The sequence below is a fragment of a genome, unplaced genomic scaffold (genome assembly GCF_019419815.1).
Source record: "Pyrus x bretschneideri cultivar Hongxiangsu unplaced genomic scaffold, Pyrus_bretschneideri_v1 Contig8, whole genome shotgun sequence".
In the NCBI taxonomy this organism is placed as follows: Eukaryota; Viridiplantae; Streptophyta; class Magnoliopsida; order Rosales; family Rosaceae; genus Pyrus; species Pyrus x bretschneideri.
Genome location: NW_025999820.1, coordinates 6,251,432 through 6,277,433, shown reverse-complemented (window position 1 = coordinate 6,277,433; position 26,002 = coordinate 6,251,432). Strand labels below are relative to the sequence as shown.

At 37.2% G+C, this 26,002-nt stretch overlaps 2 protein-coding genes across 4 annotated transcripts; one reads left to right on the top strand and one right to left on the bottom strand.

Annotated features, from left to right (window-relative positions):
• Positions 1-446: 446 nt before the first annotated feature.
• Positions 447-20,450, bottom strand: LOC103955926. 3 transcript variants are annotated; one of them, XM_048575561.1, is made up of 36 exons: positions 19,921-20,447; positions 19,724-19,808; positions 17,358-19,570; positions 16,663-16,777; positions 15,618-16,478; positions 14,797-15,082; positions 14,338-14,717; positions 14,055-14,181; positions 13,849-13,973; positions 12,546-13,210; positions 12,308-12,422; positions 12,044-12,160; positions 11,111-11,205; positions 10,260-10,417; positions 9,504-9,559; positions 9,194-9,407; positions 8,205-8,624; positions 7,840-8,117; positions 7,575-7,660; positions 7,398-7,484; positions 7,035-7,296; positions 6,486-6,893; positions 6,279-6,375; positions 5,541-5,860; positions 4,636-4,752; positions 4,311-4,478; positions 3,982-4,104; positions 3,783-3,872; positions 3,541-3,647; positions 3,318-3,466; positions 2,875-2,957; positions 2,689-2,784; positions 2,487-2,609; positions 1,843-1,926; positions 1,290-1,433; positions 447-815 (listed from the first exon to the last, which is right to left on the bottom strand). In XM_048575561.1, exons 1-36 carry the CDS (start codon positions 20,199-20,201, stop codon positions 468-470), a joined length of 9,483 nt encoding a protein of 3,160 aa, XP_048431518.1. In that variant the 5' UTR covers positions 20,202-20,447; the 3' UTR covers positions 447-467. The 3 variants fall into 3 exon arrangements, with proteins under 3 accessions (XP_048431518.1, XP_048431519.1, XP_048431520.1); XM_048575562.1 differs by having other exon boundaries at positions 10,260-10,414; XM_048575563.1 differs by lacking the exon at positions 447-815 and adding an exon at positions 1,561-1,617 and having other exon boundaries at positions 1,304-1,433; positions 19,921-20,450.
• A 1,778-nt stretch (positions 20,451-22,228) lies between these two features.
• LOC103957475 (protein JINGUBANG) lies at positions 22,229-24,204 on the top strand. Its single transcript, XM_009369639.3, has one exon. The coding sequence runs from the start codon at positions 22,717-22,719 to the stop codon at positions 23,974-23,976; it is 1,260 nt and encodes a 419-aa protein (XP_009367914.2). The 5' UTR covers positions 22,229-22,716; the 3' UTR covers positions 23,977-24,204.
• Positions 24,205-26,002: the final 1,798 nt, after the last annotated feature.

Genomic DNA, 26,002 nt, shown 5'->3' with positions numbered 1-26,002 from the left:
AACTTCTCCTGGATATTATGTCACCTTATAATTTAACGTTAATTGTTATATCAATATTATAAAATATTATGCTAAAAATGAAGTGTTAGAGAATCTATAAAGTCCATCAAGAGTTCCACTTTTGGAAGAATTCCCTTAGCATTTCTTTTTAATTTTCTATCTCATCCACTCTCAAAACAAATATCTGCACGTTGATTTGGAGCTTCCTCAAAGATGTCCCTCCGATGGCGCGCAACACGAAAGCGACCCAAGGAAACAAAACAATGGGCAACTTCGGTTGTTTCGGATTATAATCCGAGGGCCATTACACTCTAACCAACTTTAATGTTGTTTTGGATTATAATCCGCGGGCCGTTTCACTCTGACCAACTTTAATTTAGATTATACTTAAAAAAAATAGTAACTATGTGTAAAGAAAACAAAGACCTGATCGAATAAATGGTCCATGCGGTAAAAAAAAACTATATTTAAACCCACGTGGATATTTCATGGATTGTTATTGTTATGTTGTCAAGGAAAGTCAACAGAAAGCCGCTGACAATGCGGCGAGCCACAGGGTTAGGGATACAGCGACACAACCGACCGTCTACATATGCTACAATCCCTGACAGAACAAACTTGCCGACGCCCCATTTGAGGCCGGCAACAAACTTGGGTGGTTGGCTTGCTGGGACAACTGCACTAGGATTGTTGTCTTCGGATTTCCACTTGATGTTGGAGATGAACTTGTTTGCTTGCTTCCTCAGCAACCGGATGGCGAAGCTTACGAAGAGGTGCTCGCACAACGTAAGCACTGTTGGTCCGAGCCTCCATTCCTGTTGTAAAGTTTCTCTTTTAGTTACTTGTAATGGTTGATGGGTGAAATGAAGAAAGTGAAGTTACTGCATGATATTTATCTTCCAAAAACTATTGACAGCCAACGAAAAACTAATGCGGAACAGAAATGAGCAAAACCGGTTTTAGTTCATATCGGGATATCCACATGTTCTTCCATGGACTAAAAAACTCGAAGCGGGAAGAAATAATAATGCAATTTACAGACTCGGAACATCTTCTGTTACATCCCCGGATAATGAGATATGCAACTTATCAAGTTCAAGTTTATGCACGTGCAACGATAAAAAGTCAAAAAATTAGAAGGATCATGAGCCATTTGTGTTAGACAAGACAACATGGGTAAGGTGTGAGTACAATGTTAGGACGTTTAATATCAAAAGCACTTATTTTCTGACTAACTACAAAAATCATAACAAAGAAATAAAGGTTGTGAAGGAAGGGGATCCACTTACATTTTCACCTCGAAGACGACTCAGCGGGCGAGATGCTGCTGAAGGATCTCCTTTTAGCAATGCCTTGCTCACAAGAAACCCCTTCACCCGATCCATAATCTCCTCTATGAGGGAACTGTTTGGGGGTAGGTTTTTGAGGTAAACCTAAACACACACACACACAGACACACACACACAAAAAAACTATTAGAATCTCAATCAGAACATTTTCTGGCAATGAAACATCGCCTAAATTTAAGAAAATTCTCGTAAGGTTTCCCATTAGACATGCTTTCTGTTGTTAGACTTCAAGCGTACAGGCTGACATTTTCTGGCAATGAAACATCACCTAAATTTAAGAAAATTCATGTAAGATTTCCCATTAGACATGCTTTCTGTTGTTAGACTTCAAGCGTACAGACTGACATCATTACCAGATGAAGATTCCATGCAACTCTTCCATACAATGTATGAACTCAGTCACTATCCAGAGCGATAAGTTCCAATCAAGAATGAAAACATAAACAAAATGAGTCTTATCTATGACAAACTTTCTAATTTCTTTTAAGACTACCTGATTGTCAATGACCCTGACTCTCAGATACTCCTGTCGATACACAGTGTCCAACATGGCTTGTAAGTATCCTTCAATATATAACTGCAGTAATCCAAAAAAAATCAATAGGTGAGCAATCTTCGAAGGACCAAACAAATAAAGACACCACAACATGGGCATTCAGTCCATAAAGACGTGCCTCAATGTTTCATTCTAAGAATGGTTCGTGGTATATTTTGTCATAGTCTTGTGCAATTTCACTAAGTTACTAATTTCAGACCACACTGTTAAGAGGCGGAAACAAAGGCAAGGGAAGGAATATGGCAAGGCTGTCATCAAATTACAATTTACATTAAGTAATAGCAATCAATCATTACCATTTTTGATAAAGTGATTCTATTGTAATCAACTGAACTTGTTCTACTTCTCTCTATTGAAATTGGGTTTGTGTCTTAACCTCATTTTTAATGACAAACTAGGTACTTAAGCCATAGGCATTGCCACCCAGGTGTCCGTTAGTGAGCTCAAGTCATAACATTTGTGCCCTAAAACACAGAAGCTATGCAGCCTGAAAGCTTGCCACGCAATGAAATACGAAGGTGCCCCAAATATACTGTTAGAACTCTTACGGTCTTACCAGAAGAGCATGAAAAGCATATTACCTCATCAGCCGCAGGACTCCGGTCAAGCTTAATCTTTCTATCTGGGCCACCTTCCATCAACGCAGTCCCCAGTAGTGATGGCTCCATAGCCAATTTCAGTATTCCTTGGTGAAAGCCAGTCACCTTGAAATACATGACAGTCAAAATGTAAAAGGTTCCAACAGTACATATGCAGCTAGTAATGTAATAAGAATAATCCTACCACTCCGTTGAAACCACTTGCTTCTGCACCTTTCAAAACAGAGTCTGATATCTCTGTGACTGCAGCAAAGAGTACATTTGTCCCAGCTGTTCTCAACTGCAAAGCCACCACAAAATTGATAGTTATGGGTTGGATATGTCCCGAAACTCACAAACATATTTTTAACAAAAAGTAAATATCACTTACAGATTTTTCTAGATCACCAAAATAGCGTTTTGTCCCTGAGAACCCTTTACCATCAATACATTTACTGATTAATTTGAACGTGCCTGACACATACAGCCAAAGAAGCAAAAAACATATTTCAAGTCAGAGATAAAACAGAATGACACTTCACAGTCAGGACCATACATCGTTATCTGAAAGATCTGACCATATGAATATGGAATTACAAGATAACACAGACGGGAAAAGAAAAGAAAAAAAGATGGTAACGACTTGGAATTACTAAGCTGGGTTATTGTTATGGTTTGTATATTTTTTAGGAGTACTTGTCCACAGTTTTTCATTGATTTTGCTTGTAAAAAATTTTAGTTTTTTGTTAAAAAAAAATATTATCAATGAAATGAGGAAAAGTTAAACAGAAGGAAAAGAGGAAGAATGAAAAAAAGAAAGTGTGAAAAGCATACCTAACGTCAAACCTGGGAGATTCTTTAACCCACGAGAAGGATCAAAAAACACATCAAGAGAGGATGACGCCAGATCATCAAAAATCGACACAAAATCTGGTGGAAGCAATGGACTTCCTTTTGCAATATAGACAGCCCTCATGCCATACCTAGATAATCAAATAAGCGCTCAGAAATGAACATACAAGAATCACAAATAAGACAGTCTATATGACAAGTTTACCATGAATAATGTTGTGCACATTTGATAACTAATTCACGCATCGTTATCAAAGCATGAGTGATCATAATGCCGTTGAGCTCTACAACCTTATTCTTTATTGCAGGGACCTAATGAATTACAAGAATAAGGTAATAAATGGTGAAATTCTGTATAAAAAAAAAATTAAAAAAAAAAAAAAAAAAAAAAAAAAAGTGAACTAAGCATTGAAGGTCCAACAAAAGAAGGAGTCCATCTTGTGTCACCTTTACTACACTGTGCAGTAAGGACCTCAGAGTCTCTTCGGCTGAGCTATAACTTGAATACGAGTCCCCAGGAAGAAAGTTGGCATAAATCTAAAAAGGGCATACAAACTCAGTTCCCAGAGAGTGCAGTAACTCGGGATGACCAATTATAAGTATAATTAAGACAATTTATAGGGAAATATAATGAAAAGCATCTAACCTTTATTGGGTGGATCTCAAGATGGTCAAAATAATATTGCCCACTCTTCGAATCATTAAGAGATGTTCTCCAAAATGGTACGAGTTTCATCAATGTCTCCTCGTCAAGATTTAAATCCATTGGCTGTGGAAGACAAGACCAAGTCATAAATTCAAAGCTGCAACAGCCTATGCAGTAGTGGACACAATACTATGAAATCTATAGGCCACAAGCTAACATTTATATAAGCAAACAGCACAAAAGGAAAGAAAGAAAAGTACATATACAAAGGCACAAGAAGGGGAGAAAAACGTATTAACATAAAGTATTAGGTCTAAGTGGTGATTTACCTGCAGAGCAATAGATGAGTATTTAACTTGTACGACATTGGAGCTAGTTGAAAGGAAGACAACAACAATTTTGAGTACACAGTCATTTGAATCATTGTAGTCTAACTCATGTCTACGAAGCATTGCCGCAAAAGGAGCTCCCACCCACTTGTGCTCCAGATTAAGTGACTGCATCAAATTCAAGAATGCACCAAAAGGTTATTTAAAATAAAATGAACAAGCATTGTACTAAGACCCTCCTCGACAAGAAAAGAACAGAAGACAACTGACATGTAAAGTTCACTGACTCTCAGTAAGGCAACAAGCATATATATAATAATAATACCTGTACACAGATCTGGCAGAACTTTTGCTCATAAGTAAAGAGAGAATCAAAGTTAACATTCCCAATTCTTGCAGCTATGATTGGTGTATAAGCTGAAGGTCCCGTTTCATCTCCATCCTTCAGAATCAAATAACCAAATAAAGTATTCAGTAGAATAACATTGTATAGAAATCTGACACCATGCCAGCATTAATAAATACTCTCTCCGTAAAACAATGATGTAAACTCAAACGGCAAGACCATAGGCAACTAGAAAATTGTCAAATAAAATAAAAACAATTTTCATCAACAATGGCTATTCACTGTCATTCATATGAAAAGCTCGTGATTGAAGTAAATTCTTAATAATAAAAGCATAATAAAAGCAACTTGAACATTGTCAAGTAAAATAAAAATAACAAAATCACACCTACTGCATCCTACCCTCCATACGCATACATGCACTAGAAGTCAATATCAAGGCATTCAATTTTTTTTCCGCCAGGTGTAAGTGAGGTTTAAATTTTTCAATGGTTAATGGGTTCAAGTACAAGAACTAAGAACTGAAGCACAAAGTCAGCAACAGAAGTTTATGTTTCAAGTGAAATAGAAATTTAAATATATTAAAATTATATGTTGAATGGTTGAGCCCAACCATGAACGACAAACAACAACGGAGGTCTGAATCCCATTACAAAATACAGATTTTCATTATAACACAACTGCAACAAATAAAAAATATAACCTTCAGGAATCCTACCCCTGAGATCTAATATCTTGTGATAAAGACAATTAGTAACTCTCCAAACTTAGTGCAAATGCAGACAAAATAAAAGGATCTGGGCAGGAGCTTGCATAAAATATCAAAAAACAAAGCAGAATAACAGTATGGTGACCTAAGTGTTCAAGATAACTCTTTCACTTACCTTTTTTTCCTGTTCAAGTAGGTGGATTGTAAATTGAGGAACTCTTAGTTGAATTTTCTGACATGAATGAAATGATTTATCGCCCTTGTGGCTCCTGGAAATCTCACAAAATCTTAAAACTCTAGTTGGACCGTCTGCATATACTTCATACCCCACCTTCATCATCTCCCTGGCATTTAACTCACCAAAATCAATTCCCTGTTCTCCTGATCTCTTGCCCAATGGTAAATGAGATGCCAACCCACTCTGTTGCCTTGGTTTGTAGAAAGGCTTCCATGCCCTCACCTTATCCAAGTTAATTTCACGTAGCAGAAGACTATCTACAAGAAGAATCAGTAGCCCATTAAGCCACTCATTCAACTACCAATAACCTTGACAGTGACGAAAAATCATCATATCTTATGGATACCCTACAATGGTACTTTCAGTATTGCGCACTCTTTGCACATGGGTGTTGATTTATTAAAAACCTTACTTCCATGCCATAATTCAGCACCCAAAGCATATAAGAAACATATGTGATCTTGAAATGAATGAGAAGATTGGTCTTTGGACTCTTTAATGTAACAAAGATGTGCTAATAAGTAAGTTGCAAGTTTATCATCTCCATGTTGACATAAACTACCAATCAAAGTTATTATTATTTTTTTTTTTTTTTTTTGAGAATAAAATTATTACTTTAATCTAAGGAATTTACTTTGAAGTACTTATACAGCAAAATAAGAGATCAGGGGCTACCATTGATTCTGACAACCAACTTATGAGGGAGAGTCGAATCATCCCAGACATAATCGGTACCACTTTCAGATCCAAGAATCTCAGGCTCCAATGAATCCTGGAAAAAGTCAAGTAACAGAAAGTGCAAATTAGCACACAAGTCATGGTCACAATCCGTATCTAAAAAAATCAGCAGTTGAGAAATAAAGAAAAGTAGCACAGCAGAACCTTCTGGTAGTAAGTTACAGATACATCACACAAGCGATTCTCTATTCGATATGGTAGACTGACGTTTGGAGGTTTATGGAAGCGTAACACAAGAGAAGAACCTTCTTCCACAACATGAACAGCAGCAAATTCTGTTACATTGCTTTCTACTGCTGTCACTTGGTCCATACAAGGCTTTTTGAATTTGAGGAAAAATCTTCCCAGAGAAGCAATGCATATTGGCCCTGACCAACCTAATTCAGACTCATGCAACCGAAACTGGAGATATATTAGTGAATCTTCATTAACTTTTCTGTGCTTCTTCATAATATGCTCAAATAAACCGAACTCTCTCTTCTTGAATCCATCCCGAAGCTGGAGAGCTGCCCTCTGCTTACTGCTTATGAGGATCATGCCTACTGAGTCATCCTTTTCCAATTAGAAATGAAGAACGTCAGAACACAATGAAAAAATAAACACTAAAATGCATGAATAAAAAACAAATCAATAAATAAAGATGTGTTAAAATAAACGAAAAGGAACCTCCAAAATATAACATTGAGAGCAAACCTGTAAATAACATTGACGAACTTGGATACTTTCTTCTGATTCATTAACTACAACATGTCTTGGGACCATCGTTACTATTTGTGATGGAACGACCACTTTACTCAAAGGTGGTCCCGTGGAAACCCCAAGCTTTGTAATATATTTGACTCCAGATCCGTCCTCCACTTCCAAGCTTACTTCCGCAAGGCCCGATAAAGCATCCAAGTCGATCAGTGTCTCTGATGCATTATCTTTCAGAAATTTGAGAGACACTTTGTTGGGTCTGGAAACAGAGGGTACATATGATGCCCGTAAGGCAATAACAGGAAGACCTGTAAAAATCATGCAACTAAAGAAAAATTCCTATGAAATAATTTTTCTCACCGTAAAAACCACGATCCAATTGACTTTGGAGGCAAATATAATCCCACCTCTGGAGGAATGCTAGAACCATAGTTCTCAACTTCATCCCTGTACATAGTTTATGGCTATCAATTAGGCAAGATATGGCAGTAGGCGCAGTGCTTAATACTTTTCAATATTAATGGACAGAAGGAATACCTAGAAAGAGGCTTCTTATTAGGGGCAAAGAAATAAAGGGTAAACTCTGTATCATTTCTCAGGGAATATGACGTGAAAATAGCAGCCTGCAAATGGATAAAGAGACTAAATCCAACAAGATATAGAACTAAAATAATTAGCCATGTTTTGGCAGAACTCGTTCAGCATGCAGAACTCGAAAAAAATCCAAAATGTGCTTTAGGCATCTTTTGTCTAGATATACATGAAGAATATGGTAGAAACTGGAAGCCATAGCAGAACTAACCTCTAGCGTGCCCCTGTTCCCTCGAGACAATCTTAAGGAAGCAAAATGTTTTCCCCCACCAAATTCCAGATCAATGTCCAAACAAGGGACATCACTCTTCTGCTTCAGTAACTTTTTTACCCAATCACTGCTGTTCACTGGTTTGCAGCTTGTATTATAAGCAGTCAAAGTAACAGTAAAGTAAATTATGGATGGATTCGCATAAAAGTCAACCGTCGAACCACATGACACAGTTGATTGATTTCTGTTGTTGTCAGACCCAGTAGTGGAACATCGATCTGCAATGGGACAAACAATTTGACTTAGAAACTGTCAAATAAAATAAAATAAACAGATGATGATACCAGCAGATTCCTTTTGCTTACCTGATTCACTTAAGAAAACATGTATCTCAGTGTGCAACAAATTGGATACACGTACAGTAGGAAGAAGATAAATATCCTTTTGCTCTTGCAGTGCAACTGGTAATTTGCTATTTTCAAGACCATCCGTAGACCTATTAGGTTCTACAACAGGAACACTTCTCCCAATACTCTGAACTAGAAAATGCATGTTGGAAATACTGGACCCGTCAGATTTAAGGATACAATATGCAGTGCTGAAGGAACATTTCACCGATTCGGTAAACAAAGCATTCCGCACTCTGTAACTTAATCTATCAAAAATTCCAGAGAGACGGACTGCCTTTCCACCTTTAAGATCATCTGACCATTCCACTATGAGTGGATTCTTGGAATTCATTAACCCATCTGAAATTTCAGGTCTAAAAGACAACAAGAAGTCACCTGCATAACAGTCACCATTAAGGTTTCAGAAGATAAGCAAACAGCAAACAGCAAACAGGATAATGAAAAAAATGAAACAAAGGATAGCATGTCCTAATTTTTCTTTATAAGCAAGACAACATTGTTATGCCCTTGGTAGGTGAACACGTCTATATATACTTTTAACAACCAGAAACAGACTAAATCTCTCTCTTGGCATCAGGCTTGACACGTCTCTACAGCTATTGACAGCAATAATAGAACAACACTGTGATCAGCCTCGCAGAAGCCTAAGTTTCCAGATAAATTCACATTCCGATTACCAGGGTTATCCTTTACTTTCCTGAGTTTAGTGGGAGGCTTTACAGGATATATACAGTAGACAGAATTGTGCAAATGCCCATAGATGAGATGAAAATCAACACAGATGCATACAGTCAAAAAACACTACCTATGACTTTAAAGTGATGCACAAATAATAAGTTGTCCGAACTGATTGATCACGTTAAGAGATATATTACGCATGGACTGAAGTCAATAGAAATTGAGATTATGATTTAATTGAAAAAAATGGTGTTGAGAACGCATACCAACAGCTAAAGACATCAGTGCCTTTTTTTCTCCACCAGACAGATTTATAGCACCAAACATGGCCATGGAGTCATCAACTGTATCACCCACATTTAGCACCTCAGAAGCAAACTCATCTTCCTTCTGCTGAGCTCGTCGAAATCGTAGCTTTACAGGCAGTCCGGTTTCATTATGTATTCTTGTCAGAGGAGAAATAACAATTGACAACCCATCCTACAAACAAACAGAAAATTAATAACAATGAAAGTAATCTGAATAGTGGAGCATCTCTATTATGTATATACAGAGCAGAGCAATGGATATTAATACCTCGGACTTCCTTGAAACATCAACAACAACAAATGGCCCAGGGTAAGTTCTTGAATCTGTCGAAGAACAAAAAATAAAAAAGGAAATATTAATCCAAACTTGACGACCTTTAAAACTGAATAATTTGTTATTCAGTTCAATTGAACTGTTTCTATCTTTTTCAACACTTAATTGAATTTAACAAAGAAACTAGCAAAGTAACATTAAAAAATTAGTTAGTTGGAACAGAATTAAAAGGAGGTCAATTAGGCTCCTAACTCGTTCGGTTAGTTTTACCTTGGCTAACTTCTCGGCTGAATCAGCTATTAAAGTACTTCTCGGCTGAATTGGCTATTAAAAACTTAGCCATACTAATTTCTGTCTACAATGCATACAGGTCAAATAAAAGCATGCACAAGAGTGCATATCAATATCCTACATGTATGACATTTTTTTTTGTCAACTACATGTTTGACATTGACAAATAACTGTTTGTTTTAAAATTCACATTCCTACATTTCGATCACTTTGGAAGCATACTTCACTTCACCCTCAATCCACTATGAATAAATCCACCTTTACAATTCATTTGACTTTAAGATCCAACTCTATAACCATTTGGACAAGTGAAAGGAAAAAGAGAATTTTTTTTATTCCTTTTACTAAGATAACAGAGAGAATGAGGTTGTGACCATAGGCTGATTATAATAATCAAAGCTCTTTATATTCAAAGAACAGGGGAAAAGTCACAATACTTATAGAGAAAATAGAGCATACCCTGAAGTGATGTTATGCGTGTTCTCGAAGCAAGTACTCGAGCATCTAAAAGAGAGACCTCAATTGATTTAGTCATAAAAGATCTATTAGGATCAGTGAGTTGGATTGATGCAACTGACGCAATTTCTGAAGGTTTGTTTTCCAAATCAGAGCACCTTCTGGTTAAGCAATAATTAAGATCAGTCATTTTCCTTTTTGATAAGAAAAGCAAACTTGATTAATAAAAATAGAAGAAAATTCAAGCAAATGCATGAGAAAGCATGAAAACCAGTTCAATAACGTCAACCCAAAACACATAAAACCCTTCCCCACCAACCAAGAGAGAGAATGCATATAAAGATCCTACAATGCTAACTTTAAGACTTACCAACAAGAGATAGAAGTTTTGATAAATGAACCTGTTACTCTGAAAATGCGGAACAAAAAACTTCAAAATTTCTTAAACCATGAAATATCCTAGTCAAATAAATGATTTATTGAGTCAATTCAAATCAATTCCAAATTACACGGTTTCTTAATGCTAATTAAAAGGTAATCAAGCTCATATGATAACCTACTTAGCATGCATGCCTATTACTTGAATTTGCCTTCATTCAAGACATCAGGGCAAACTTAACATTGATGTCTAGCATACTGAAAGCAAACTTCACACGTTCAGTTTCACATGCCTTAATAATGCTAAAGCAACATTAATGAACATAACTGCCAAGTTTCACATAAACCATCATAACCTGTAGAGCTCAAAACATGGTACACTTTTATTACAAAAAATGGAAAGTTACGTTAAGATATTTCATCTGACCCTGTCTTGACAATGTGGATTTGTAAAATTCAGTATTACAATAAGCTACCTTAAAATAATGGACGCAGACTGCCTTTTGGAAACTGTTACACTTTGCTTGTCAAAGAAGTGACATAGAAGGTTCAATCCTGACTGGTTCACCACCTGTCATTGTAGAGAATTTGTTATAAAAGCCACAAATTTGTGGGGGGGTGGGTGGAAATAATGAAGAGAAAAAGTCCACCAATATTGCAACCTTAACAAGATATTGTATTGTGGAGACAACAATAGTTTAGTGCAATAGCTCCTTACACATTCTACTATAAAATGTAAACCAAAAATACATATATAGGACCAGCTAGATGTGGCACCAGGCACCAATAGCAGCACATATTCCATTAATAAGTTTTCAAAAGGTGCCCCCCAAAGGTTGCATGAACTTATGAAGTCTGTAGTTTCGGAGAAATAATTGTAAAACACAGATTTATCTAGACATCTAAAATTATACATACTAAGTAGGAGAATACAATATCAATATTTAAATTCATTTCAGACCCACCCTATTTCTTATCACTAGTAATTAGAATTTTATATAAACTCATGAACAATAAGGTTGATCGATTATCCACAAAAGCAGAAGAGCTTTAATAGCAATTCACCAGAAGAGTATCCATTGGGGTCCACTGGAACTCACTGGTGGTACAGCTATAAAGGCCGGTGGAAATTCATGGAATGTAGTAAAAATATTAGACAAATGAATATACAGGCTACCTTAACATATTGATAAACTAGAATTTCACTCTCACAAGACAGATGATAGGCATAGAAACCAGGTTATGCATGGTTGCATATGCATGCAAAGATTCATGGTTAATTAAGGTTGTGCTATCAAAATCCCTGGGAAACATATTGACGTCAAGAGAATATTTGCTACATACACTATTTTCCATGAAAGTACAATATTTGATGCTTCATAGATTGATTACATAACAGGGTAGCAAACCTTGCAGCAATTGGCCCAAATTTTAGTACTTTTCACTGAATAAGGACCAGCTAAATGTAATTTCCCGATTACAAAGAGAAGTATGTCCATTGAAAGCTCGGATAGGGATACATTCAACTGTGAATAGGAAATAACAAAACTTCGTTAAGATAGAGGATATATATGAGAAAAAGAGTGCTTTCTTCTTCTCCTCTGGTTTTAATCATATTTGATCGGTCCTTAAATGATAAGATCACAAGATCATTCAAGAAACTAGAACCTAACCTCTTTAGTTCTGCAGTGAATATGAACAGGTACTCGCGAAACAGCTTCAGATCCCTGAAGCTGGAAGCTAGAACGATAGAAGATGCATATTTCAACTGGGTGGAGAATCTCTCTCCTGCATTTACATAAGAATAGAGACATGTATCGAAACATAACCAAAGGAAAATGTATTACAGAGTAAAAGCAACCATTAGAAATTAATAGAATCTGTTCAACTTTATTCAGAATAAAAACTCACCATAAGTTTTTTTGTGCATCAAAGTAATCTAGAAGTGCAGTTGACGTGCTTATCACCCTCGTTTTAGAAGGGAGAATTTGGACAGTAAGTTTGGTTCTGTCAATGCAACCACGAAGGAGAGGAAACATGTTTTTTGTATCTACAAGTTCATGGAAAACGGTCAAAGAAATATTGTCAAAGGTAATATCAATGCAAGGAAGCTTTCCACTTCTCACAGAAGTTTTTCCATCATCCCTGAGTGCATCATGTTGCAGACCAGTTACAGATGCCTCCCCAAGGTAACTATCCATCTTTACATCACGAGCTACAGAAACATTATGGAACACTTTCAACTTGAATGGATTTCCAGGCTTGGGAACAAACTCTGGAATCCCATCTACGAAAGCAACAGCAGAGTCATTCTTCTTGTTCAAGAGGTAAAATGTCTTTTGAACCAATTGATTGTTGGGCTCCCAGTCAATGTCACCGTCAGTATTTTCAGGCTCACAAGAAAGTGCTCTCCAAAGTGCCCACCTATTATCATTAGCGCTAGATAAGTCAACAAAACAAGATCCTGGACGGTAATTCAAGCGCAAAGGCTCCCCTGTGCCATTCTTAGCGTACAATGATATCAAGGAGAACCATGAAACTGATGACTTCCATCTCCCTTGATTTTGATACTTGACCTACATGAGTTTCCGTAGAGACGGCACACAATGAAGGTAAGAAGAGAAATCAATTAATACAACCAAAGAGTCATACAGACCGAGTACAAAACGAAATAAAGTCATAATTACTGAAACATAACACAATAGCTTAATGGCTTTATCATGCTTATACATTTTCTGTTGTTCATATTCACATGGCTTGTTCGTTCCAACATAACACAATGGCTACCTCAACCTCTGAAAGTATATATTAGAGTATCTTGACAACATAACTCAAACAAAGAACCAAAATATTCAAATCAAATAAAGGCCAAATAGCCATGCAGCAGAACATCCATTCTGATAGTCAATGCACATAAATTATCTGGTTATCTCCTCAAAGTACCATTTTAAGAGAACAACCGAAAATGTGATTTGATATCAAGTTAGCCCCTCAAAGTGCTATTTTACGGGAACAACGAAATATTTGTGTGATTTGATATCAGTATTTAAAACGAAATATTTTAGTAACAAACAGCTGCAAAATGATATCACTACGCAGAAAGCTACTTAGAACTATTTATTTAAATACCCTTTTCCTTATATTTGGAACACTAGTATTCATCTTGAATCTTTGGTCTAGCCACTAGAACCATGTAGTACCAAATGTATCATACCCTGAAAAGAGCCCTTTCCCCAACAAGAGAATAATGAACTGCACCCGCCACACTGTACTTATTCTCCTCCCCCTCAACGGTAAAATACATGTGCTGATGGACATCTTGAATTGCCACTATTGCACCTACAGAACAGAATATTTGTTAGATCAAGTGCCTTCAAATCTGCAAGCAAGAGGACTTATAAATTTGGGGAAGATGTATACCGTTCGGAACCAACGTCTCCATACTGTTTTTGAATTCCTCGCCACTGGACATGTGCCTTCTATCCGATTCACTGACCATCTCTTTTTTGGTTACCTCAGAGAAGGATGAAATCATAGACAAAAGCACCTAATGAAATAAAGCAGATTAGACCCAGTGGCACATGACTTGGAAATAAGACATTAATGGTAATCACAAGTTCAACAATACTAGACAAAGAAACAGCAGCATGAACCCGTTGTTCAAAACGTGTAGAAAGAGCCAGAGTAGTATATACTTGCTCACCTGTATTTGAGATAGGGATATTGTGATATCGAAACCTGAAATAGATCCACTTCCAACCCAAACCTCATTCAAGCACAAAGGATCACTTAAAGGCATCTCAATTGACATGAGAGCACCTGCATGCTTCACGACATGACTTAGACGGAATGCCTCAGGCAGGGAATTAGGTACAGAATACTCATCCTCTGAACCAGGATCTCTTGAAGAACATGCATCATTAACAGAAAAATGAGAAATTTGGATTTCATTTTCCACAATTTCTTGAAAGACCCTAGAAAGTATTGACAAGCGAGAAAGATCAAATATAAGTTTTCTTCTCATGTTTTCCAATTGAAACTTAAACTGGACATCAACCTCAAGAACAATTTCCTGCAAACCACCTGCAAACATAAAACCATTTTGTAAATCACATAAGTAGTAAGTGTGCATCTGACACACAGTGGTGAACAGCGCATATACCATTTTCGTCTTCAATCAAAAGAGCACAAGAAAACTGAGATAGATTTAAGATGAAAGCTTCCATCTGTGTGATCTTGGCATGTCGAGATGTACAGTGAGCCTCTTGCATATATTCGTCGATACAATGATTATTTTGTCTGGTCATATGCACAGAAACTGCAGCTTCTTCAATGTGTTCATCAGACGATCGTAAACAAGATACAAGATTTGCAAAACAAAGACGATATGAAGCAAAACAGTTGATGAAGGTAGCCAAAGCTTTTATTTCAAGGAACAGAAAACCACCCTGCCCAGTAGCATCATGAGTCATTTACATGTAAAGCTTACTTAAATTGAGAAAATGAATGCATGGAAGGCATGTAAATATGTACCATCTATAACCACCACAAAGAAAAGATCACCATTACAATACAAAGATCTAAGATCTCTAGCTATGCAGACGTGAAAAAAAAAATGAAAATTGCACAATTGCTTTTATCAAAGACCGTCAAGAACAAAATTGCTTTTATCTGTGTTGGGACCCAAAAAAGAGTCCCCAACAATAATCTGATGCTGTTGCTTTCACATTTTTAATGATGACAATATAATTCAATTAACAACTGGAAACAAACTTCATCATTTCAATTCTAATGTTATTTATCTGATTGCCATTACTGGAAAATTAGAGAAATTGATTGCTTTAATTAGACATCCAAGCACTTAACTGAAACTTACTTCAAAGTTAAAAAGTAAATTGTATTTAAAGATTTTTAAACCCAAAAAGTATAACGAAAACCATTGATCCCTCTCTAATTCACACAAAATGAAAATAAAATTATCACCTGAATTCCGCAACAGATTGTCTGAAATTCACCACCAACATAAACTGAAGACACAAACTTGTTTAATTGATCTCCGTTCATAACATTCTTTGTTGAGTACCTTCCCATATAAATATAACCCAATGTAACATTTATCAGTAACCAATGACTTGCATCAGGTGGTGGAATATTTGAAGCAAATTCTGTCTCCTGAAAAAAGCTACAGTTCTGACTATTTGGGCTTTCAGAATCAGTGGTGAATGGAAGATTTTCCACGTGCACTATTTCACCAACAGAAGTTGAGGTACCAAGTGCATTACTAACACTACCTGAAGATGGGTTATTCTGAGAGAGAGGCAGCAATAAATGAAATACACAACTAGAAAGTGAGAGTTCATATAAGCAATCAAGAGATTGCAGTAGATCACCATGTGCAGAATGATCCATACTTTCTCCTTTTTGATTCTTATATCTAAAAATTATAGACTGGATTTCTGATAAATAAGAAATAACTTTCCCTTTTCCTTCTGTTGAAGATATATCAGCAGTTGTTTGGTGAATTGATATCCAAATGCCACAGTCAGGCAAGTCATGATCAGCTAACTTTTTGCTACTTGAAACATCAGAGGTTCCTATACAACTCTTCAGATTACCACTGATCCTTGACTTGTGAAGAATGATATCGATAGACTTGAGTTTGAAGGACCCATTAAATGAAACTAGGAAACTGCTATAATTGAAGGGAGCTCCATGTACAGTTGTCTCCACATTCTCAGATTCAGGAAAAGCAAATTCTTGTATTGCAAACTTAAAAGGCGAGTAACTTAGAGCTGCAAAACTGCTAAATGAATATGACATTGCAGAAGATAAATTGGCAAGCACCTGTCAGAGAGAATATTCTCAGTCAAAAATGGTATCAAATCAAATTGCCAGTGCATTAAGATCACCAACAGGGGTAAACTGTATCATAATGATTTATTAAAAGTATTAATAAACAATAACATCATGCCTAAAAAACGAAACAAAAGTTATTGATTTTGGATAGGCAGAAGACAAACACAATCACCTGAAGGAAAACATAAATCTCATCTGTATATGACAAAATAGTGAATCCTTCAGCTGTCCCATAGAAAGCTGCTGAGAGAGCAACAAAATTTGTGCTAAATGAATGAGCATACTCCCTGCACAATAAAATAATTCTTACTATCAGGACGAGACAGATAATTTTGTCAATATGCAATGCACTTGTATTCTGTTCTGGGTTTGAAGGGTAGGAGTAAATGGGGGGAAGAGAAGGTTCTGTTTTGCATCTCATTTCTTATGATCTTTAGAATCACATGCTCAGAAAAGGAACAAGGAGAAGAAAAGAAAAAAAGCATTTTCATTTCCCAAAAAAATTGGAAACGTGAAAAGAATAGTGAAAGAGGACAGACTCAAATGAAGATTTACTCAGTCAATAAAATTCTCAATGCACTTGAAAATAAGAAGTCATCCTAATAAAGAATGTGACAAGAATACTCTTAAAAACCAATGAGCAACATATTAAGCCTAAATGAAGTTCACGAAAACCATAGGAATTTACTCTCTGTGAAGGGTAAAGGGTTTAGAAAACATAGATCGAATGAAAACTAAGTTGAAAATTTCAGTAAGGCAACCATCGTTTTAACCTCTCTGAAATATTGGAGAAAATAGCACGTGAGATTAAGCTATCAAACCTCCAGGAGAACAGATATAGAGTGAAACACAGCAAGAAAATCCTACCTTAAGGATGACATCCACACAGTCATTGGCTTCAGAACTAAAATGTCACTTTGTTTTTTTCCTGCTGAGTCAATCAGGTAAGCATCTAAACCATCAACGTGTAAATAAAAACCAAGAGAAACTGACCCCTGAGATTGATACTTTCCATTATCTGATTTAAATTTATCAACTCCGAGAGGCTTCTCCAACCTGAGGCACTTTGTTTCTACATCATCAGCTCCTGAGGGTGCAACAAATGATGCCAGATCAAATTGTGAGGTTGGCCATACTGCAGCCTCTATGCTGTGCACATCAAATGCAAGGTGAAAATCCTCCTGACTCACTTGATGATTTATGTCTTTGCTGCCACGACCAAAACTCTTTCCCAATGACATACGGATGTGAGGACCAGCTGCAAATATCCCTATTTGAACATGTTTCTCTGGAAGCATCTTAACCAATGCCATTTCCAATCTATTAGCATAGTGCGTGCAAATGCTATCATTACTAGCTCTTGGAGAATGTAGCAGAACCCCTGACTGACCATTGTCCTCCGTCCAGCATAGAGCATGTTGTATTTGCTTTAAGAGCAGAGATACCGATAGTATGGAGGGACATCCCAAAACTAGATTCAACTTTCCCATAGTCAAAAACAACTTCGAAAGCCCAGACTCTGAGTTTTTGAGGTCTGGATATGTCCAGTTTTTAATTTCACAGAGAAGGAATGGGTTTTCAAAGTACTGAATCTCACTTTTTTCAAATTTTTTGCAGGATCTTTTCCAGTTCAACCACATGTCTCCAAGAAATGTTTTCAAAAATGAGGCACAAGCACCTTCTGCATGATCAGCATAAGCAGTTTCGTAAGTTTCTGAAAGGGGAAAAGTTTGTGCTGGCTCACCCCACAGAATATTCTTCAAATCATCATTACTCTCCTTCCAATGTTCTTCCACATTTGAAATGATTTCTCTAACAGAAGCTTTCGAAAGAGATGAGGATCTAACCTTCAACTGCCCACATGATACAAGTACAGACTGTTCACACATGTCTTCTACATATTTTAAGAACAGCGAATCAACTGAAAGACGAAATGAAAGGAAATCTGAACAAGAGATTCCAATATGTGATTCTAATTGTTTATTTACTGAGATTTGAACTTCATTTATATGAGAAATAGTGATTAGAACATTTCCAAAGATCACGATGAAGCAAAAATCTTTACACAGACCTCCAGAAACAATATCCAAATTTGCATTGTCTGGCTCTTTGTCCAATACTTTCCTAAAAGTTAACAAGTGTATGATAAAGTGGAATATCTTGCACAGAACTCTCCAGGTACAGGCTAGTACCAGAAGGATCTTGAGAAGGAAGTCGAAGTGAGTAATCACGGAGGATTTTTTTAAACTATCTTTGGTAGATTGAGCATTTGATGCTGCTCTATGACGGGCGATTCTCCATGCCTGTACAATGGCTTCAGCCGGCAACTGTTTCTCTATATCAAAAATCACCTTGCATTGGTTCTTTACAGAAGCCAAAAACATCTTGTCCTGAGAAATTCTAGTAGCTGATCTCTTCAATGAGTGATCATCAGAAAATCCAATTGTTAACAATAACTGCTCGTAAGCATTAGCATAACGTAGCCATAAACAAACAAGACCAACTAATTTTTGCAACGACCATCTAGAACCTGAAGTCAAGTTGTCCATATTTCTTGCAGCTAGTTTCCATAGTTGGACACCATTTCTAGCAGAACGAGATCCTTGGGATGACAATTTACCCAATGCTGAATACCAATAAATGTCATCCGGAGAAAATGTACAACGTAATTCTGGAAATTGAAGATTTACATCCACGAGCTGAAAATTATTTAATCTAATGCAAGTGCACAAATCAGTCAATAACAACACGTTTTTGAGCTGATTTTCTCTCTTGAACCCCACCTCAAAACTACTGCCTGCTATAACAAAAGAGCTCTCTTTCAAAGGTAGAAAGAGTGCACCAAATAGACCTCGAAGAAGACACCTGTGATCAAGATACTGAGGATCTGCATTGATATCTCTTACGTCGAACACAGAAACAAGTGAATCATTTAAGATGGGAACCTTAACTTGTACATTGATATCTTGCACTCGAAGCTGACAGTGTTTCAGTAAGAGATTCCAAAGGGTGTCTTTAAAACTTTTTGTTGGAGTAGAAGTGGCCACAAGCTTTTCAAAAACACCATGTAAAGCACTACCCTGAAAATGAAGCAAAAATTCCCGGGGTTTGACATTTGCGAATCACCAATCAAGTAAACAAAACAAGTACTTTTCACCCAACTAAAATAGAGAACATCAAACAAACAAAAAACTTGAAATTCAACATTAGCATTTAGCAACAACAATGCCTACCTCGGGATCCATCTCCGAAAGCTTCTTCTTCTTCACATCTTCTGCATATTCCTCCCTCGGTTTTCGCTTTAAATTTTGCTCCTCCCTATCAAAGAAAACCCAAAAATAAAGCTTGCAAAAACCAAATAATGCAAAGAAATTAAAAATAAAAAAAAAGAGGAAAATTGAACACAGAAAAAGCAGAAGCAGTGACTTACCGAACTGCTAGCTCCACACTGACGCCATGAAATTCGATTGAGAAGGCAGGGACGAGCCAGTTCGAGAACCGAACGCTCAAGTGTTCGACAGTGACCTCTGAGAAGGAAAACTCGGCCGATTCGTCGAAGAGCTCGTTGAGAGCCCCAGTGTCGAACCGGAGGTTCCTGGCGACCGCATGGGAATTGATAACCCCTAATTTGAGATCCAGTTCGGGCTCTTCCTGGAGCCATGGCCGCAGCACAGAAGCCAGTCTCCGTCGCGCTGCGGTGTTCGGGAACATTGTGATTGGGTATTCTGACAGTGGGAGATTGGGGTAATCGTTGTTTTTCTATTTAGAGAAATCGGAATTTTCTCGAGAAACAAACGGAAAATTATTGGAGCGATAAGGTGAAGTGAAAGATTGATGAAGGGTGCGAGCGTATCGGCGGGAAACGAAACTAAAATCGGACAGCTGCTTTCTTATGGTCGGTTGGGCTTTGGGGATTCTCAGATACTTGTGTATTTTTTTTAATCAACCTAAAGGTCATGATTTTTTTTTTTTTTTTTTTTGTAACACAGGATTATATACATGGAAGTTTTAACGAAAAATTCACAGGTACTCTTCACTTTAGCCAAAAATCATATTTTTACAGTAAAAAATCAATCATGGTATTATTCATTTTACTTTTCGGTATTGTTCACTCTAACCAAAAATCATATTTTTACAGTAAAAAATCAATCATGGTATTATTCATTTTACCCTTTATTTTATCCTTATCATTAAAATTCAAAATTTTTAAACTTTTTTCATTAATTTCCCTTTCTATTAATCTGGGTAAATATGCTAAAGGCAAACAAAAACAGCCTACGAGAGGCAAACATCCAAACATGGCAGCAAAAAACAGGTAGTGGAGTATCTCTAATCATGCTTCTATTCAACAATTTCTCTGATTATCAATAAGTGATCGTATTAAGTACTTCAATTCAGCTTAACCAGTCCCCAAGTTTCTTCACCATCCATGTACGTCATGAAGGCCTTGACCCGCCAATCTACTACCAAGCATCAATATACTAAAGCATTTCTCTTATTCTTCCACTCGCAACTAACAGATTTTTATCGTAAAATTTTTATAATCAGAACTTTAAATCTCGTAATCTTCATTTGAAGATCAACTTTACAAAAAAATCACTCGAATAGGAAATCGTTTAGTCATCCAATATATCAAATGATCTTCAAATGATAATTAAGAAATTGAGAGTTACGATTGTACAAAATTTAGTGTGAATATATGTGATTTGCAAGTGAGGGAATGAGCTCATCCTCAAGAGGGAAATGGAAGTTTTATCTTATACAAAAATCAATACTCTTGTTTTTTAGAGAGATATCAAAGAAAAAAATTTACCGCCGCCAAGCCCAACCATGGGGTCGGAGGCTATCCTTCTTTCTCTTTCTTTTCATGTTTCTAGTAGTTGTCACACTCTCACTTTATCAAGAAGTGCCTTTATGGTTGAGGTTGTGGTCACTCTCTCCTTTTTAGGAAGAGAGCTTTTTAAGCAGTTATAACAAACTGCTCAACTTGAATTTTAAAGTGACAATTGTTGTTGAAATATGAGTTGGTCATTTTGTTGTTTGTGCGCTTAGGAAGGATTATGAGGAAACTCGACATTTGTTGAAGGGGACTCATAACAAGATTTGTTTTCAACGATGCAAGATCATCAGATGGTGGTGTGGTATTTCCTTCAAGGGGTCATAGCAGTGGTTTGAGGGATTCATAGCCATTTTTTTCTGTCGTTTTTCATTGCGAGGTCTTCAAGTGATGGTATGATGTCTATTTTGTGTGTCTTGACAGTGTTGAGTTTGACCAGTAGAGTTGCCTTGTGAGTTTATCTTTCATGTTGGTTAGGTGTCTTGCGGTTGAGGAATTGTACCTCTAAAGAGTTTGTTTACTGTTGTGTTCTTTTTGGCTTTAGTTGTGGTTTTGTTGTCTGTTTGCCGAAGAAGCGTTATCTTTTACAAGTTCATCAGAAGGTGAGGCAAAATTTTGTCCTCCGAGCGTAGGTTTTGTTTATGTAATCATACAATGGTATTTCTGATCAATGAGATTCTTCATTTTATTTGATTAAGTCTCTTGTTTTTACCTTCTCATGATTTTATTGGACACTTAGCTAATTGAAGCCAGAAACACACATAATAACACAAGATAATAGTAATTAATGCTTACATAATAACATAAGATAAGAGAATACATAAAATTTGGGTAATAATTTGATCAAGTCTCTTGTGTTTCCTATTTTATCCATCTCTTTACCACAATCATTATCCAAGCACGAAGCCTGCCGACCAATTTTGGTCCATTGACCAAGTCACAATCCAACCTGCAGCTTTACCTTTATCTCCGTTGTGTTGGGTATATCCAACGTGGCGCTACATGATTGGCCAGCCCATCTTTCACAATGGCTGCCAAGGGAAAATCTAATTTTATTGTATTTTTTACTAAAAAGTTATAAAAAAAATTTAAAAAAAATTTAAAAAAAATGGAAAATTCCCAGCCTGCAGTTGCTGCTTTTCAAAGCCTGCGGCCTCCTTAACACCTGGTTCTTCCAAAAAAAAAAAACACCTGGTTTTCCCTCTTTTATTCCTTTCATTTGTTCACGATTATATGTAATCCATCAAAAGCTCGTCCAGAGACAACCACATATTCTCCGAAGAGAACAGCATTCGTGGCCAAAAGTTCGACGGGTTAAAGAACTTCCCGGACCACGACAACTCGGGTTTTTCGATTCGATTCGATCCCCCAAGCTACGAGCCAGACTCGATGGTGGCGGAGGAGGCCGCTTTGTCTCCTCTGAATAAGTCGCCATGGTCTTCTCATATGAACAACAATATCAACAACGACGATAATAATAATGCTTCAGATACGGCTAACGATAACTTCTCCCCCAACGTCCTCATAGGCGCGTTGGTGCGCGAGGAAGGTCACATATACTCACTGGCCGCCTCTGGAGACTTGTTGTACACGGGGTCGGATAGCAAGAACATTCGGATTTGGAAGCAGCACAAAGAGTATTCGGGGTTCAAATCGAACAGTGGGTTGGTTAAAGCGATAATCATAGCGAGGGAGAAGATCTTCACCGGTCATCAAGACGGGAAAATTAGGGTTTGGAAGGTGTCCTCCAAGAACGCAAACCACAAGCGCATAGGAACTTTACCGACGTTGAAGAATTACATTAAGTGTTCCATGAAGCCGAGTAATTACGTTGAAGTGAGAGGCAAGAGCAAAGTCCTATGGATCAAGCATTTTGACTCCATCTCATGCTTGAGCTTGAGCGAAGATCAAACGTTGCTTTACTCTGCGTCGTGGGATAAAACGTTTAAGGTATGGAGGGTTTCCGATTTCAAGTGCTTGGAGTCGATCAACGCTCATGACGACGCCGTGAATGCATTGGTTGTTGGATTTGATGGGTTGGTCTTCACCGCTTCCGCAGATGGAACGGTTAAGATTTGGCGGAAAGAGCTACAAGGAAAAGGTACTAAGCACTTCTTCTCACAAACGCTCTTAAAGCAGAAATACGCAATCACATCCCTAGCTGTGAACACAGACGCCTCGATCATATATTGTGGCTCGTCCGACGGGCTAGTCAACTTTTGGGAACGGGAGAAGAACCTCCAACACGGCGGTGTTTTGAGAGGCCACAAACTTGCGGTTCTGTGCTTGGCCACGGCCGGTTGCTTAGTATTCAGTGGCTCCGCCGATATGGGGATTTGCGTGTGGAGATTAGGCCCTGACGGGGACCACATTTGCCTGTCGGTGCTGTCGGGGCATACGGGGCCGGTGAAGTGCTTGGCTGTGGAGAGAGATCACGATCAGTCGACGTCCGGGGAGAAGAGGTGGATCGTGTATAGTGGAAGCTTGGATAAGTCGGTGAAGATGTGGAGGGTTTCGGAACAAGCGCTGCCTATGGTGCCAAACCAGAAGCACCAGCACTACACGTCCGATGGGAATTGTGTGCCGATGTTGAGCTCGGCGCCTAGCTTTGCTTCTCGTGGAGGGGAAATGGGTTCAAGAAGATTTTAGGGTTTGATTGATATAATATCTGATTGTTGTTGTGTGATTAATATATGGGATTTTATGCATGCATGCATGCTTCTCCCATTTTCTTGATCCAAATATTGTTCATGCCTAAGTTACGGTGGATTTTGAATCATGTAATTTGTAAACCTAAAGCTTTTAGGCATGTGGAATGCCAAATATTCACCACAAATTACATACATATGCTTGGGAAAAGTTTCTTTGCGTAGTTAATCAATTTAGTGTATTTGTTGTTTAACTTCTATCATTTTTTTTTTTACAAGTAACTTTGAGAGAAAAAAAATCAAACTTAAGACCTGAATAAAAGTAATTTCTTTTATTTGGTTGAGGATAAGCACTTATGAGAAGTAACAAGAAATATTAAGCTTGATTGAGTTTTAAGCTCAAATTTTCCTCCATTCAAATGAATAAATTATAATACTATATTCAAGTTTAAAGCTCGAATTTTACTTGTCCCACATGTGAGCCGAGCTAGTCAAGTTTCTGCAAACAAGGTTGAGCACAGTAAATATATTCAAGTCAAGCTTCAACAACCTTGTACTCTATTTGGCTCAATTTAGGGGGGTGTACTAGTCAAATTAGAGTTATTAACATGTTTTCACATAAACGATTCAACTTTCGTATTTTACTGACTACTTTTGAAAGCCAACGAATTAGGAGATAGAATTAGGGAAAATGTTAACAAATTATGAAGGAACCTTTTTTGCGCTAAATATTTTGTACATGGAAAACATGGAAGCACCAAGCAAAGTATTTAGAGATGGCTTGGAGAAACTTAACCAACTTATTTTTTTCTGTCTACTTTATAATGATGATTGAGACAGCACACCTTCTTTGATTCTGGGGTATGCTTCCCCTTGGTAAAAAGAAGACGAATTAAACGTGTTAAACTGTGCATCATCACCAAAAGTCTTCTCATTATTCGTGAAAATACATATGAGCATATGTATCTTTGGCGGGGAAGCTGAGTAGATCAAAGACAAAGTATATATAGTGCAAGTTCATTGGGATGGGATCCAAATGAGATAAGAGGATTGAAATTTAGGAAGTACCAAAAAGGGAGCGCTTTGGTTATCTTAGATACTTCTTGCAAAAGAATGGAGAATTGGACGGAGATCTCAACCATAGAATACAAGCTCGATGAATGAAGTGGAAGAGTGCATTGGGTGTGTTGTCTCAACTGCCGTAGGCCACTGAAGCTCAAGGGAAAATTTTATAGGACGATAATAAGGCTAGCAATGCTTTATGGCACAAAATGTTATGCGGTCAAGTAGCAACACGTAGAAAGAATAAGTGTAGCGGAGATGAGAATGTTTCGCTGGATGTGTGAGCACACGAAAAATGACATAATTAAGAACGATAATACCCAAGGTAAGAGTGGCTGCAATCAAATATAAGATTAGAGAAAATTGGTTAAAGTGGTTTGGACATATAAACCGAAAACCTACAAATGCTCTTATTAGAAGATGCGATTATGAGACAAAGGTTTATGGAAAAAGAGGTAGAGGAAGACTTGGAAAGAGACTCTAAGAAAAGACCCGGAGTACTTGGAGCTAACGAAAGACGTGGTGCAAAACGGAGCACAATGATGTTCTAGAATTCATACAGTCAACCTCGTTTAATAGAATAAAGTTTTGTTGTTGTTGTATTTAGTAGTGTTCAATAATGTAAAGATGCATATTTTAGGTGTGAGGAACCTCTCTGTGTCCTGACTCTTGCATGCAATTAAGAATTCTCTCTTTTGAACTTAATTCTTCATCGTTTTGGGGAATATCAGATTTATAAGAGAGTTAAAGATGAGTACAAGTGGATGAATATATATAGTAATTACTGTATATTGGACTTTTTGTGATAGGCATGCATATGAATCAAACTCAAAGTGCACTATTTTTACACATACGAATCAAATTCACAAAATCCCCAAAGTTTGAAGTGTTCCGATTACAAAGTTGTCAGTTTAACCACGCTTAACTTAAAAGATAACTACTTAAAAATCTGCAGGATGGGTAGG

Bases quoted from the DNA above. Each gene is read 5' to 3' on its own strand.
- LOC103957475 (XM_009369639.3), top strand. From the start codon at position 22,717: ATGGTGGCGGAGGAGGCCGCTTTGTCTCCTCTGAATAAGTCGCCATGG.
- LOC103955926 (XM_048575561.1), bottom strand. From the start codon at position 20,201: ATGTTCCCGAACACCGCAGCGCGACGGAGACTGGCTTCTGTGCTGCGG. The intron at 14,718-14,796 runs GTATATGCGCTG...TTATGTTTGCAG, and splicing joins TTTGATTGAAGACGAAAATG to GTGGTTTGCAGGAAATTGTT. The intron at 3,467-3,540 runs GTAAACTTGTCA...TTGATTATCTAG, and splicing joins TGTGCACAACATTATTCATG to GTATGGCATGAGGGCTGTCT.